We start from the raw sequence: 16206 nt of genomic DNA, 5'->3' as shown, positions 1-16206 counted from the left end.
GAACAAAATCTAGAGTGGATACCTCTGGGAAGATTTAAAGTGGGGGGCACGGGGTATTTGGTATGTTCTTGGTCAAAACGGATCATCAGAAGACCTCTAGACTGGGGATAAATACTCTGAGACCTCCAACCACAGCCAAAGCATAGGAAGGAATTTTACCTCCCCCTTATGCCTACTTCCATTTTTTAAAATTTTTTAAATGTTTATTTATTTTTGAGAGAGAGAGAGAGAGACAAAGCATGAGCATGAGCATGAGCATGAGCAGGGGAGGGGCAGAGAGAGAGGGAGACACAGAATCCAAAGCAGGCTCCAGGCTCCGAGCTGTCAGCACAGAGCCTGACATGGAGCTTGAACTCACAAACCACGAGATCATGACCTGAGCACAAGTCCAATGCTTAACCAACTGAGTCATCGATGCACCCTACATCTACTTCCTTTTTTAAATTCTCATGTCCTTCAATATCATTGGCAAAAATATTCCCAATCTTCATTTCAAAGCCCTCCCCACCCCACTTGAGACTTTAAGTGACTGTTTCTGAAATGAAAAGCAGAAAATCACAGAACCTTTAAATGTAGAAATGTGTGAACATAGAACGCTGACATGCCAAGTACAGTTTTAACATTTTAAGTATATTAAGAACATTGAAATGTATTTGAAAAGTAGAAGGGCTGGTAATACTGTTCATCTTATGTCTAAAATATGTTTCTTTTCTATTAATAAATACAGCAGATGAACTGTGAGTAGAGAAGCTGTCGTTTGCTACTCCTTGGAAAGATCCAAGAAGTTTGTGAACGTCATCTCTTTTACTGTGTCATTTCTGGTGTTAATGCAGTCAGACAGGTTTAACAGCAAGGTCTCCTGGTCTCCAGTGCCATTTCTGGAGATGGTAATTTGAGGAATTTGAAAAGCATGGCAAAAATGTGAGCCAATTCAAAGATATACTACGGTTCATATATCAAAGGAAAAATCCTTTCTGATGGTTTTTCAGAGATACTGAAGAGCTTAAAAATACATAGATGGAGCCACACTCTCCAGCCAGTTTCTAGATTATTACAAATGCATATTTTCCATTTCTTTTTGCCGAAGAAACACATATTAATACTTCATAACCTAATACTATGCAGTTATATATTCATTAAACAAGTCAACCTTCTAGAACTACAGTATGGCAGCTATAAAATTGATCTCGGAAGAAAGAGTTCTTGTGCTATTGTAGAATTTAGAGAATGAGTATCGATATCAACTTTGGACCAAAATTAAGATTTAGCTAAGAATTGGTAAGTCCATTCAGTTTTCAGAACTAGTAGCCCAACTTGCATGTAAATGGAGTGATTTTATAAACAATTAATGCTCCTTGCAACACACAGGCACACACAGAAGTTATTCATGCATCGTTAGGAAGTCACTTTCTGAGACTTTGGCTGGAAACCTAGCTTTCATGGATGAAACATTTTGGGTAACATCTCCAGTATTTCCCTTGAGAAAATGGAGTAACAGAATCCATTAGACACTTAAAGTTTGTAGCTATTCTTTCTTGTGGCTCCAGGATTCTTTATCTTGGCATGTTGTGTTAGTTTGGCACAAAACTACATCAGAAAAGCCATTTTGTCCTTGAAGATGATAGATTCTGCACACTTAATCCATGAATCTGAGCTATGGGCTTTGCCCAGAGTTAAAGTATTTTGTTCTTCCATAATGGTTTTCTTTTTTTTTTTAATTAATTTATTTATTTTGAGAGAGATAGCATGTGTACAGGGGGTGGGAGTGGGTGGGGTGGGGTATAGGGGCAGAGAGAGAGAGGGAGAAAAAAAATCCTAAGCAGGCTGCATGCTGTCAGCAAAGAGCCTGACGTGGGGCTTGATCCCATGAACCGTGAGATAATGACCTCAGCCAGTATCAAGAGTCAGACACTCAACCAAGTGAGCCACCCAGGCGCCCCTACATAATGGTTTTCTTATTAAATCTCTGAGCCATACTAATTTTCCTAGTGACTACATTCAACCCCATATCTTAGATGTAAAAAAGTCAGAAAGGAAGTTAATTTTATTATTATTATTATTTTACAAGGGTTTATATAGTGCTTGGTATATATACTCGGGTTCCCTTCTCTTTCAGAAAATGTTCACTCATATGGTCCTCATAAGAAGCTTATGAGTCTAGTACTATTAGCCCCATTGTATAGGTGACAAAGTTGAAGCACAGAGAAGTCAAGGAGCTGGCCAGCTGTCACACAGATAGTAAGTGTTAGAGCAGGGATCCAACTCCTGCTTCTAGTTCCAGGGTCTGGGCTCCAACCACTGCCCTGAGCTGCCTCCATGCCTCACACCAGACCACCCTCGTAGTTAATAGCGATGAGCTAAGAATAGAAATGAGAATATTTAACATTTCCAGACCCCCTTTCTGGTCATTCACCAACAATTTCCTCCCCATAGACTGCATTCTAATCTTCAAAGTGAAGTTTCAGACTGAATGTTTTAGACTTTGGGAAGGTGGAGTCTTTGAGATCACAGAGGAGCAATCTTAGCAGATAGGAATATGCAGAATAACTTAGCATCAAGGATATTTAATATATTTAGTGAAAAAGATTAAAAGTGAAGTTGAGACATTATAACTGGGTGGTACTCTGCTTATTGAAAAGTTACTTTCAAGTTACAAATCCCACTTCCTACACCTTTAGTCCTCCAGCCTAGACTAATGAGGTCAGAATACCTGTTTCACAGTAAGAAAGGGAGCTAAGGAATGCCCTCAAGGCTACTACTCCCTGACCAATAAGGAGCCAAGCAACACTTTTACAGGTTTACACGCAGACATGGGTACTACGGAAACAATAAAGATGTTCTGTTGTTGTCAATGGAAATATAATCTTATCCTGAAAGCTTTGAGATATCAACTTACCTACACCCTGACCAGGGAGCTCTTCGTGATTGGTTCAGAAGAGAGGGGTGTGGTTTCCAATTTTTATTTCCTGGCAGGAGTTAGAGGAGATGATGCATTGACAGAGAGGCAGCTGAAGGTGGGGATCCTGTGGATCCAGGACATCTGGGCATCATTAGCCATAGTGAGGGGCCAGCCCGCATGAGAGGTAGCAGGAAGGAAAAGAATCTCGGGCCAGATGGTAGAAGTCATGGCTGGAGGAAACACTGGCTTAATTTTTGGAAAAGATTTTTCTTCAAACTCTGAAATGATTTTGGAAGCCACTCATTCTTTAAGGCCTCAGGATAAATAATTTAGCTAGCATATTGCAAAAGGGGAAAAAAAATACTAACTCTACCCATGAAGATGGGGTGGGTTTCATTTTATAATTCTCACTATTCAGAAAGCTTTCAAAACTCCCCCACCTCAAGGCTCTCAAAACTCAATGAGCAATGTCCGTGGTACCTCCCCAAGTTCAGTTACAATCTTGTCCTGTCATGCTGAAGTGTTCAAGTAGAACTCACTTTTGGTTGTGGTAGAACTGGAAGAAGCAGTTAGTCATCAAAAGATAAGTGTTACAGGTTGTTGGGTATTTTTTTTCCCTTCCTATTGGGGCAGACATCACTTGGAATGATTTATCATTACTCATTCAGAAGCTCCAACTACCCCCAAAGAATGGCTAACCACAGAAATTTCCTCTAAAAGTGATGCAGCCACAGCTGTCTAGGAGTTATTTAGCAGTAATTCACTCTGGGCAAGAGAAGAGTGGTTATAAGGTTATCACATCTATTAAAATGTCACTCTAATTAAAGCATGGGGAAGAGCTCAAGAGAGCTTAGAGTCCCTACTCTGTGATTTGGACAGATTTTTTTTATGTTACAGATGACATTATAGGCAGGAAAAAAGTCTCTTTTTGCACCTCTGTGCAAATACTAACAAAAATACTAACAAATAGTTAATACTATTTGTTAACAAATAGTTAACAAATTGTTAACAAAAATACTAACTAAAATACTAACAAAAAGAACAGAAAATGTGCTTAATAGATTTTTAAAGCTTATTTTTACTTATTTTGAGAGAGAGAGAGAGAGAGAGAGAGAGAACAAGTGGGAGAGGGACAGAGAGAAAGAGAGAGAGAGAATCCCAAGCAGGCTCCACACTGCCAGCACAGGGCCCAATGCAGGGCTAGAGTTCACAAACCATGAGATCATGACCTGAGCTGAAGTCAAGAGTCAGACGTCTAACTGACTGAGCCACCCAGGCGCTCCAATAGATTTTTAATAGGTTGTCATTCCACAGGCTTTCCATGTAAACAGTGCATTAAATCTTGCTGTGGTCTTTGAAGGTGGCTTTATCAACAGAGAGCACTCAAATAATTGAATGCAAGAGTTAAAAAAAAACCATGACTTTCAGAGTCAACTGATGTAGAGCTGAGACTCACCACCCCCACAGCCAAACTGAGTCCTTTGTAAGTTTCTGGACCCCTCTAAGCTACAGTGTCATTTGTAAATAAGGGCCATGATGTTCTTCCACAAAGTTATTGTAAGCATTTCAGCAGATAATGGTTTAGAGCTCCTGGCATAGTGCCTGGCATCTGAATAAGCATTCAATCAATGTTAGTAATTGTTTACTTTATTTTAAAGATAACCCCTTCATGTAACATCGGGGTCTGTCAATATTCAAGTTTAAACTGGATGAAGCTGGATTTTGAATTCTTTCAATCTGTTTCTATTTCACAGACAAAAACCATTGCCACATCAGGGAAAGCCAAATAGCAGATTATTACCTTATTTATTAACAAAGTGTAAGACAAAAGTAGAAGTTCAGTGAAAAAAAGCAAACATGTACGGAATGACCCCATTTTTAAAAACGTATATAAACTTGCTTGGAAAGCCATATATACAAATATTATATTCATTATCCCTAAATTTCCTTTTTTTCTCTCTTGTATATTTTTCCCCAGATTTTCTGCAGTGAACCTGTGTTCCTTTCTTATTAGAGAAAAACAGCATATGCTAATTTTAAAAAAATTTTAATGTTTTATTTTTGAGAGAGAGAGAGTGTAAGCAAGGGAGGGGCAGAGAGAGAGACACACACAGAATCCGAAGCAGGCTGCAGGCTCCCAGGTGACAGCACAGAGCCCGACGCGGGGCTGGGACTCACCAACTGCGAGATCATGACCTAAGCTGAAGTCGGATGCTCAACCGACCGAACCACCCAGGCTCCCCATCAATGCTAATTTTAAAAGCAAAGAAGCATAGAGTCACAGTGGAACCAATCTGTAGGTGTGTGTGTGGCCCTGCCTGGATCTAGTAGTATGTGGGGGAAGTAGAGATAGAGACCATGGAAAGTGGGAGCAGGGAGCCCCAAGGATCGCTCCGTCCATTTGGTGTAAGGTCCTGCAGATTTTGAGCCATCGGTAGTTTGTAATCTTCAGAGAGGTCTTCCGTCTGCCCAGTTCGCCAGGGTCGCGTTCTTTACTTCAGTTGTTCCAAGTATGTAAATCACTCCAGAAACTGATCTGGCGTCCCTGGGGCTCTCAGGACGTCCAAGATCAGAAACACATCAAACCCTGGCTGTCCACACCTGCTATTCGCAGTAATAGCCCCAAAACGGACACAGTGTGAAAGAACACAGTTGTCAAGCATCTGGAGCTCTGACTGTCTCCATTTTAAGTTAGGGAAATACATAAAGCATGATTTTTAGATTATTTATTTTTTTAAATCCTTATATTCTTTATTTACACTTCAGTGGTGTGAGTTACTACTTCACATTTGCAGAATTTTTGAAACATTCCTAACTTTAGGGCTTATTGATTACATTTGGAAAAAAAATCTCAGAGAAACAGACTTGGCCATATTTTTGTCTCTTTTTATGACTATAACTCTTTACTTCAGGAATATATATCAGAACTAATACGTTTCTAAATTGTACTTATCAAAATTGAGTGGACACTTTGCCCACAGAGCTCGGTGCTTACACATCTCGAATTGCAATAGAAGTGGTTTTCAATATAATTGTTTCTCTACGTAACTTTATAAGGAAACACATGTCCAAACTGAGGATAGCCCCACTTTAAGTTTTAACATGGTTTGGGTTTTACGGCATCCAAGATTTTCCTAACTACGCACCTCTTTTTTTCTTTCCTTTTCTTTTTTGGTCTTAAAACACGCTCTTTTGGCTGGTTCAATAAGTTGTTCCTGCCAACCAGTTGCTTTTATGGTAATTGACAGCGTAGCTGATTTTTGGAACCTTGCAATCTAAAAAGGCGTTTTAGCCCAGACTTTGGAGAGGCCGAGCCAAGCTACTTGCAGAGTGAGAGATACAGCTGAGCTGAATGTGGGGCAGTCAGACCCTAAGTCTGTGCATGTTAATTAACAGCAGTGAAACGTCTGCTCTGGCTCAGACTTCAGATTTCTCTCTTTTCAGCAGCATTACAGAATCCTTCTCCTGTCAGATTGTTCCTCGATGCCACTGCTGGAGGCGAGCCTGTGAGACCACCTGTCTGTAGTGACAGAAGTGGCATGAGCCCCCTGAGCCCTGGTGATGGGTCAGTAGACCCACTGCTCTTAACTATTGGCTGAAAAGACACAAAATACTTGAATCAGATAAGAGCTAGCATAAGAAAAAAACATCTTCACATTTAATACAGTTATTGAATATAACGAGTGGATTGTAAATTTTCTGAGTTCCCCTCAAATGATATCAGTTCTCTAAAATAGCTGGGGTATCTCCCCAGATTTCATCTCCACATGAGGAATAGAAAAACAGTCTCCCCAAACTACCAGATCTTGATTGTCCTACAAAAGCTTTCCTACAAAAGCACAAATGTTTCAGAGTAAAAGGACCCCTGTTTGCTATCTTCCTGTTGCTGGTTCTTCTGGGAACTAGAACACCCAGCTCTGAAGGAGGTGGCTCTTGGATGCATAACATCCTAGTGACAGCAGGCAACTCACCAATAACAGCAACAGGAAAAGCATGTCCTCCTAATACCAATTTATGTTTAAACCAAAAGCACCCTGGACACAGAGACTCCTCCCCCTCCAAAAAAAAAAAAAAAAAAAAAGTAGCGGTCACCTCTTTCTTGTTGGTTTGAAATGTTTGACATTGAGTTTTGTTACACACTGCTTTAGCATTGCTATTGATAGAAAAGCAAAATGTTTTCTTCTGTTCATTACTTTTTAATGAAGACTTTTCTACTGTTGATGGGGAAAAACCTAAATCCATACCTAATGACATTAAACATACCCATCTGCCTGAGAAATAAAATACAGGATGCGTTCTTTTGAATACAGGCGAGCATATTGTTGAAATTTGTGAAACTAATTAAGAATACCCAAACAGGCATTGGAATCTATGTTTTACACTTCAAAGGTATTTTCATAGGCACCAAACTGTAAAACACATACACCCCAAGAGTAAGCAGAGTTTTATAATTTCACAGTTGGCTGTAGTAAACTTGTTTCTCAGTGGAATGAGTTCAGGGAGGCAGCCCCAGGGAGTGCCAGCAGTATCCAGCCATAAATGGGGCTGCAGGACATACGAGTTCACTCTTCGTGTTAAATGCAAGCTATCCATGGACCTTAACAGTGAATTACATGTTCCCCTTTCACGTGCAGGCTCCTCCACTCATTTAGGGCATTTCTGGGTTCTGTAACCCATTACATACATATTTGATAGCCCCAGGCTTCCTTCTTGTCATCTATGCAGCAATCACTCTCGGGTTGACCATTCAGGTAGGGAATCTGACTCTGGTCCCCTTTGAATCTGTGAGACTGCTTTGTTTGTAAGCCAGAGCATCAGTTACATGGTCTTTTCTAAATTATGTTTTGTTATTTCCCTAATGTTATTTAAGCTTCATGGAACTTATTCTGCTTTTGCCAAGTCTTTCCATTGAATAAATATCTCCATAACCTATTGCTTCACTTTGGCAACAGAATTGTTGCAATTTGTGGGCAAAATTGAGCAAAGGCCTAGATCTTTTTTTTTTCCTCTGTAAAATATCCAATGTTGCTGGCTTCCCTCCTCCTAAACAAAGGCCTTGACTTGTTCTCTGTTTTAGTAGTGCCTTGTCTCTGTCATTCCTGAGTAAAGATTTACAGATAATAGTATGAAACAAAGAATGACTTAGCGGACATAACAGAGACATACTGTGCACATAGAAAGTCACTAATACTAAATAAGCTAAGACACAAAGTGTTTAGAATAGTGCCTAGCACATAGAAAGTGACCTGTAAACTAAGATTATTGGAGTTCCATGAATTAAAACTTGTCATTCTTTGCCTCCAATTACATAAGTAATTTTATAATTCAAAATCTCAAAAGCAGCAGAAATATAGCTAACCATCCAGGGCAACCTAGTAGGGACCAGTAGATCCAGATGGTGACCACCCATCTGCTCACAGACCCAGCTATTTCCCCAAAGGATAAGTGAAAGATCAAAGAAAGAGACTAATGTTTGTTGTTCTGTTTGGGGCCAGACACATAACATCTCATTTATTCTTCATAACAACCTTGTCATTTATGTTTTTGTTTTGTTTACTTGCCTTCTTTCTTTTTTAACTTCCTGGGTCTCTAGCAAGGGTTATGCAAAAGAGCTCACAGCGACCTGAGGCCTGACTCAGGATGCACTAACAGGCTTTCCCAATTCTTTTTCCTTCCTAAAGGACATAGGAGTTCAGCTGCCTCATCTCCATGGACATTTAATCATTTTCTGTTGACCATATCTTCCTTGGCGAATTTTATCCTGGTCACACTGTATTATGATTATGTTGATGCTCTTATTCTCAAGTCCCATGACTCTCTTAGAGCCCAAATCTGGAAATTATGCTGTCTGACCCAACTAGCCTTGAGCATTGCAGAGAAAAAAAAAAAAAATACCTTTTGAGCTGGGGGAGGTAAAACAAAGGGAGAGGACTGCAGGCAGCAAAAGACAGCTTTCCAAAGGCCATAGAAACAGAAGAAGGCCTTGAGCACACATTGTGTTTTTCATGTTTCCTGTGTGGGGCAAAGTGCCTCATTCTGTAGCTATTGTTGTTGATGATGATGGTGGTGGTGGTGACTTAACCTAGTTTTGGAGACTCATAGGCTGATGGGGAGTTTCAATTCTACTCTTTTGTCCCCACTTCCCATGCCATGCTAGAGGACCCTCTTTACCTTCTGAACATCTTTCCCTCCAGCATGTCTATTTTTTGTGTTCCCAATACCATATTCTTTTAGCCTGAGAGCTACGTAGGGAGATTTAATCAAGATCAAGAGGCCATTTCGTCCTTCTTGATAACGATGTTTGCATTGGTAGACATTAGTGCCTGAGAGAGGGAGGGAATCTACACCAATAGAGAGAGTGCATAAGCAAAGCTCACACCCTAATGCTCATTTCCTACAGTAAGAGGGTTTCCTTTGCAGCTTGAAGACTGATGTCTGTTTACTCTAACATGCCAGAAGTCCAGTGCTGCTGCCAGTGTTGAATCTGTCACTCTGGCTAGCTAGTCAGAGGGAACTATTTGCCAGTCCTTTTTCTGAGATGAAGGTTTGAGTCCCATGAAATCACAGAGGCACTCTAAAGATCTTCTAGGAACTCCCTTATTTTATAGTTGAGGAAACTGCATCCCAGACTGTGGGGGCATCATAGTCTATCCAAAGGTAGACAGCGGGTGAGTGAGGGAGTGAGACCAGAACCTGGCCCAGGAAGAGCTAGTGTTCCTGTCCCTGTGCTGTCTTCCTCCTCATGAAAAGGCCCAATTTTTCAGCATACATTAACATCAGATTTTTGTTTACTTATGAAAGCTATTTTTAATTCTTTATTACCTGTTCTCATCCTGCTTCTTTGCAAAGAGATTTCTTTTGTATCTTAATCTAAACTACTTTTTCTTTGTAAAAAAAATTAATTAATTTCAACCAGATTTCCTGATGAATCTCTATGCCGGTAAATTAATGATGCAGCTCCTGAGGTTAAAAAAGAAAGAAAAAAAGAAAAGTAATTGAATTTTTGCTTGTCTTTACAGACGCTCTGGAAAATGGATCCAATAAGGGTGACAGGTGAGAAATATGTTTTTATTTGCCATTTATGCGTTTCGCTGATGGCATTTTCTGTGTATGCTGCAATGAGTTTGATCATTTTCTTTCTTTTTTGCTTAAATCCAGTGCAGCCAATAGGAAGGGACCAAGCAAGGACGATACATACTGGAAGGAGATTAATGCAGCGATGGCCTTAACCAATCTTGCACAGGGCAAAGACACACTGCAGGGAACAACCAGCTGCATCATCCAGAAGTCATCACATATAGCAGAAGTAAAGACGGTCAAAGTGCCACTGGTTCAGCCATTTTAAGGGTTTGTCACTTTTCAGACCTACGGCTGCTCTTCGTGTCAGTGTTTTCCCATCAACCCTCATCTTAAGAGCCGAAGCAAAAGTGAAAATGACTCCCTCTCAAACCTCTTCTTGTTTTTAATTATCCTAAATATATCATTTAGTTGCTACTATAAGAGACATATAAATTATAAAAACCTCACTTTAATCAAAAGTAGTAACTTATTTTATGTTACTCAAACTATGCATAAAGTGTCTGCATTGCCATTACAGTAAGTGCCTTGCTTCCCCCCAAAATAAGCAACAACGTGGGCACAGCAGAGCTGCTGTGCCTCAAATGACAACGCCACAATGCTTGTTAGTCCGTGTGTGTCCTTCCAGATGGGCCTAACCATTTCAGGACAGAAACCAGAACTGCTGAAAGCCCTCAAAATGTTTTCAGTAATTCACATGTTAAAACTTGGAAATCTACACAGCCCAAATGAGATGTTCCTTTAAAAAAACAAAAAACTGCTGCAGTATTTAAAATTGTTCAGCATGCTTTTCAGAGTGACAGTGAGAATTTCATGCATGTATCTTGCCTGCCTATCTGACACACTACAAAGGTCCAAAATGAAAGGAGCGGCAATCACGTAATATGTTTATTTAAGAAGAATCCCAGTGAATCCATTGTGATCTGGAAAACTTTTTCCAAGCACTGCTGGGAAACACCACAGTGCCCTTTAGAAGTAATTTGGATTTCTCTTTCTTAAGTTTTGCATAAGTGTTTTAAAATTTTATTACGTAAGTTACTCAGAATTTTCCCGTGCAGAACTAAACCTGTAGTTTAGTTTTAACACATAATCCTGTTTGCATTAGAGGTCAGTGCTTTTTGTGATGGAAACTTTTTCATATGGAATGGCTGAAAACCTTTTATTTGGTTCATTTCAAATTATAATTGCTGATGGACAATTTATATTGCAACGAGAACAAGACAATGAAAGAAATGTATCTCTATGTGAATATACATATACAGACATAAAATTGATTTTTAAATTTAAAACATATGGAAAACAAAACATTGACAGTCTTTGAATTTGCCAAGTAGGACATTTAAGTAAAAATTAAGTGAAATCATGCATTAAAAGAAAGAACATTTCGTTTCTAAATTAGACTATCACTGAGTGAGAATAATCAATATCAAGAAAGAAGAATATAGGTTTCAATCAAACAATAATATTCTAATCAGCTTGGGGAGACTTGAAACTTGAATAAACACCAGAGATGCCAAATATAACAGAGTATATGTGCTACAGAGAAGTAAAAAAGGATTTGACTCTTTTATGGTGGGATGTTTTTTCTGGGTATGTAATCTGTTTTGTAATTTTTTTTTAACTGGAAAGCATTTTTGTGAGTGTGAATGAGAGCCAATAGTGCAGCCGTGTGGTGATATTTTTCCTTATTTTGCAAAACGCTTTTAAAACCAAAGGCTGCTCTAGTTGATACATGGACAATATCATTCTTGATATAAATTGTAGGACACTTTTTCATGTAACATAGCATTTGGGGATTGGGTTTATTTAGTGTAATGAAGATAATTTGATATAAAAATATTTTGTATATATATATTTTTACTTTGTTTTCTAAATTGCTGTTTGCAGTAACAGTAAGTGCAAAGCAAGATATGTTAAGTTATGACTGTATGATCGGATGAAGTATGAGTTCTTTTGGTTTACATCCTTAAGTAGTTACGGATCCATGATAAAAACTTTGGAATCTTTATAAATTAATTTGTCAAAATGTGATCATGTCAGAGAAAACTAAGGACAAGTACTTCACTCTTTTTCATACTATTATAAGTTATTCTGGTATTAAATATTTTAATAAAATTGATTTTGTTTTGACATATTTCAGTTAGATGAATGGATGCTGGTTGTTTTTTGTTTGAATTAGTCATAATTCACTTTTGCCACCTTTTTAAAAAGAATCAGCAGATTTGCTCTATGATATAAAATATGGATGACAAGCCAATATAGGAGAGCTTTCACATGATTTTTTCTTTTAATACCAAAGCTTGGAATCTGGCCTATAAACACATCAAGAAGATTTTATAATTAGGACATCCTTGGCAATATCTCCATTTGCAATTACTTTTAATTTATTTTTTCTCTTGCTGCTTTAACATTTTCTGGAAATTAAAGTCTCCCCTCCCAAATCCTTTAAAAGAATCCTGAACAATGCTGAGCCAGCAGCTAAGAATCTAACTCATAATTTATGTTGTAGAGAAATAGAATTACCTCTATTCTTTGTTTTGCCATATGTAATCATTTTAATAAAATTAATAACTGCCAGGAGTTCTTGACAGATTGAAAATAAAAGTTAATTTCTAGACCTCAATGATCATATGAATTTTGTTTTCCTTTGAGAGTTGACCAGGTGGAGAAAGAACAGAAGGGTCCATTATATGTTGTAACTCTCTTCAGGTTGGTAAGGGATATGATATGGGAGTACTGCATTTGTATTAGGTTTGACTTTCATCACCTTAGACCACCAACCCACCTTTTAAGAGCCGAGGAAAAGAGAGTATGATGCTGTTAAAATACATAACTTCAAAATGAACATTTTCACTAAATACCTTCTTTCAGTAGCTATGACAATAGGCATTATTACCATGTGCTATGTATGTACTGGAGACAATCTTGACTTTGAAGCTAGACAGATCTATGTTTGAATCTCAGCTCTTCCCACTCGCTACTATAAGATCCAGATTCAGTCACTTCTGGGCTTGGGTTTCTTCATCTGCAAAGTGAGAAGAATGAGTCATACCTTGATTTGCTACAAGGTTTAGAGATCATATAGGATATATAAAGTGCCTACCACAGTGCCTGGTATTAAAAGGTGCTTAATAAATGGAAAGTGTTATCATGTAATTATAATTCCTCTATATAAGGTTTGAATGCAAGTAGAAATACGCATGGAATATGAGAAAAGGATAGTTTAGTGAAGAGCCTTGGGAAAGGAAAGCTATCTGACACGAAAGACTGCTGTGAGGTAATAATAGTTGGGGTTCCTGGGTGATTCAATCGCCTAAGCATCCCACTCTTGGCTTCGGCTCAGGTCATGATCTCATGGTTCGTGAGATCAAGCCCCGCGCGAGGCTCTGTGCTGAGAACATGGAGCCTTCTTGGGACTCTCTGTCTCTCCTTCTTCCTCTGCCCCTCCCCCAACATGTACATGCACTCTTTCCCTGAAAAATATAAATAAACATTTGAAGTACTAATAGTTGGGATCAGAGTTGGGAACACCTTCAAGAAAGATCGTTTTATTATCATTACTTTGAACTTCATGGAGAAAAGCACAAAGTAGAACAAAGGTAGGAAAGAACAGACATACCAATAGAAAACAGCATGTGCGAGAGCTTCCTTCGTCCATATCAACTAGAATTGCTTTTCCCTGTATTCATCCTGCCTGATCTTCTTCAAGATGACTAAGAACTCAAGCTGCGGTCTGTGTTCTCTGCTTGCTCCAAGTAGCAGTGTTTAACAAACAGTGGCAACAGCCATGGTCTGCTTTTAAACTCCTCCAGCTCAACAGCATAACATCATGCAAATAAACACAGAGAATAAGCAAGCCTCCCAGACTCTTCTGTCTGGGGCAGCTTAGGTCGGCCATGCCTTGGAAAGCAGTGTGGGGTGGTGGTAAGAACTTGGACTGGCATAACCTGGCTTTGCCTCTTCGCTGCTTAGTGACTTTGGGGAATAAGCATAAGCCTTGTATACCCAGTGTTTGCATCTATAAGATTTGATCTATGAAATTTACCTACTCCAAAGATCTGTTGTGAGGATTAAGTAAGACAGGGGATATAAAAGCACTTTGCAAACTGCATGTACTGTACAACTGGTAATGATTATTAATGTGTTCCAGATGACTCAGAAAGGCCTAATATCCCGTAAGGTTTGGCAGTATAAACTGTGGCGTCCATGAAGCATGTAGGACCCCCAGATTTTGTCCAATTCATACTGTGGTATACCATCTTTGGGCCTTCCTGAACAGTCTTCTGGTCCCTATACTTCTTTATAACAATTATGGTCAGAATAAGGTGAACGATTGTCACACTGCAGGGACAGAATCCTTACTATTCAGACACATCTTAGAAATGGACTAAAAATTTGGTTTGAGAAGTGTATGCATTGCCCATAATAAACTCTTTTTTTTTTAAGGTGAGAAAAACCAATTTCTGAGTTTGGACAAACAAGCTGATGTGCTTTTTACATCTTTACACAGATGACTCCGTGGAAATTCATGCAAAGATTGCCTCAGTAAGTCTTCTGAAACAAACTGCAGCCCAAAGCCAGTTTCTGGAATTTGATCTGCAGTGAGTCTCATTCTGACTTATATTCACAACTTTTAAATAAAATTTAAAATTTGAAATCATGTTTTGAAAAAGTACAAATGTAACTTATGCTAGTTGTAGAAACATGTAAGCAGTGTAGAAGGGCATAAGATAAAAAACTCCATACCCTATCTCCCCATGACCCCAATCCCACACCCCAAAGATAACCATGGTTAACAATGTCTTGTGTGTATTTTCGGAAACTCGATGCATACACAAACTTGTACTTTTTCATCTTGCACTTCTTACTATATTCATATTGTTCTGCAATATTTTTTTCCATTCCATCGTGTGTGGGTGTGTGTGTGTGTGTGTGTGTAGAGTTCATTATTTTAAATGAATGTGTAGAATTTTATTTTGTATCTAATATAATTTGCTTAGCAAATACCTCCTGGGTGGACTTTTGGGTTATTTCCATTTTTTAGTTATTATAAACTAGTGCTATTCAAAGTGCTATTTCACACTGAGATAAGGAGCTTACCCCAAATATAAACCAACATACTGCAAGAAAAACTTCTATGAAAAAAAATGTCACCTGAACTCACAGTACTCTTAGTTGATGTATATTCCGATCCCTTATCTCCTCACAGACTAATAACCAACAACTGGTGAATTGTCATCATCATATAGACTATACTTCAACACCACTGTTATAAATACTGATGCAGCAAACATTCTGGTGCATATGTATCTTCAGCCACTCATTCCATCTGTGGAATAAATACTTAGAAGTGTAATTAATGGGTCAAATGATAGTTACATTAATTTTTTTGATGGATGCTGCCAAATCACCATGTCAAACTTCTACCAGTTTACACTTTTGACAGTAGGATGTGTCTGTTTTTCCTCAACTTGTTCAAAACCTTGACTTTTATTAAACTTTTCAATACTTGACAGTGTGGTAGACAAAAGTGATATTTTATCATTGTTTTAACTGGTACTTTTTCAAGATGAATGGCGCATATAAGCTTACTGGCCATTGGTATTTGTTTTCAATGAACAGCTTATTCATGTCTTTCTATTTTTGTTGGCTTCTTTTTCCTTCCTTTTTGTCATCCATTTGTTAGTGATTTGTACATTATTTGCATATTTAAAAATTCAGTACCTTGTCTATAATATATAGTGTATATTTTCCAAGATTGCTTTTTATAAATATTTTTTACTTTGCGTAATGTTTTTAAATTCAGAAACTTAAATATCATCTGTGCATATACATAGGATGTGTAGGAGGGCACTGCATATATTTGGTTACCAGAGAAGCAGTGTAGTATTCCAAACACAAACTCTGGAGCTAGACTTCTGATATTCAAATCTTATCTCTTCTGCTTACTAGTTCTATAATCTTGGACAAGACACTTAACCTATCTAGCCTCTGTTTCCTTATCTGTAACATACGGACCATAAAAATGATTACTTAGTAGAGTTGTGAGGATTAAATTAGCTATTATATATAAAGCACTTGCAATCATAGTACCTCACACTTAGTTCCAAGATCATACAAAAATTCATCCATCTTTTCTGCTGTTAGTATTATGGTTTACTTTTGTATGTTTAAACCTTATATCCATTGGCAATTTATTTTGGCATAAAAAAATGATCTAGGCACCCCTG

General features: G+C 38.3%; 1 protein-coding gene across 3 annotated transcripts in view; it reads left to right on the top strand.

The window, feature by feature from the left end:
* Positions 1-12110, top strand: part of MKX (mohawk homeobox) — a 68145-nt gene extending 56035 nt beyond the window's left edge. For all 3 annotated transcript variants that reach the window (XM_060659093.3, XM_060659094.3, XM_060659092.3), the window contains exons 6-7: positions 9919-9952; positions 10058-12110. In XM_060659093.3, coding sequence (XP_060515076.1) covers positions 9919-9952; positions 10058-10244 — 221 coding nt within the window. In that variant the 3' untranslated portion in view covers positions 10245-12110. The remainder of the gene's footprint in view (positions 1-9918; positions 9953-10057) is intronic.
* Positions 12111-16206: the final 4096 nt, after the last annotated feature.

The sequence above is a fragment of the Panthera onca genome, chromosome B4 (assembly GCF_046562875.1).
Source record: "Panthera onca isolate mPanOnc1 chromosome B4, mPanOnc1 haplotype 2, whole genome shotgun sequence".
NCBI classification, from domain to species: Eukaryota; Metazoa; Chordata; class Mammalia; order Carnivora; family Felidae; genus Panthera; species Panthera onca.
Note: the sequence above shows the minus strand (reverse complement) of the source record. Positions and strands in the feature narration are given on the sequence as shown.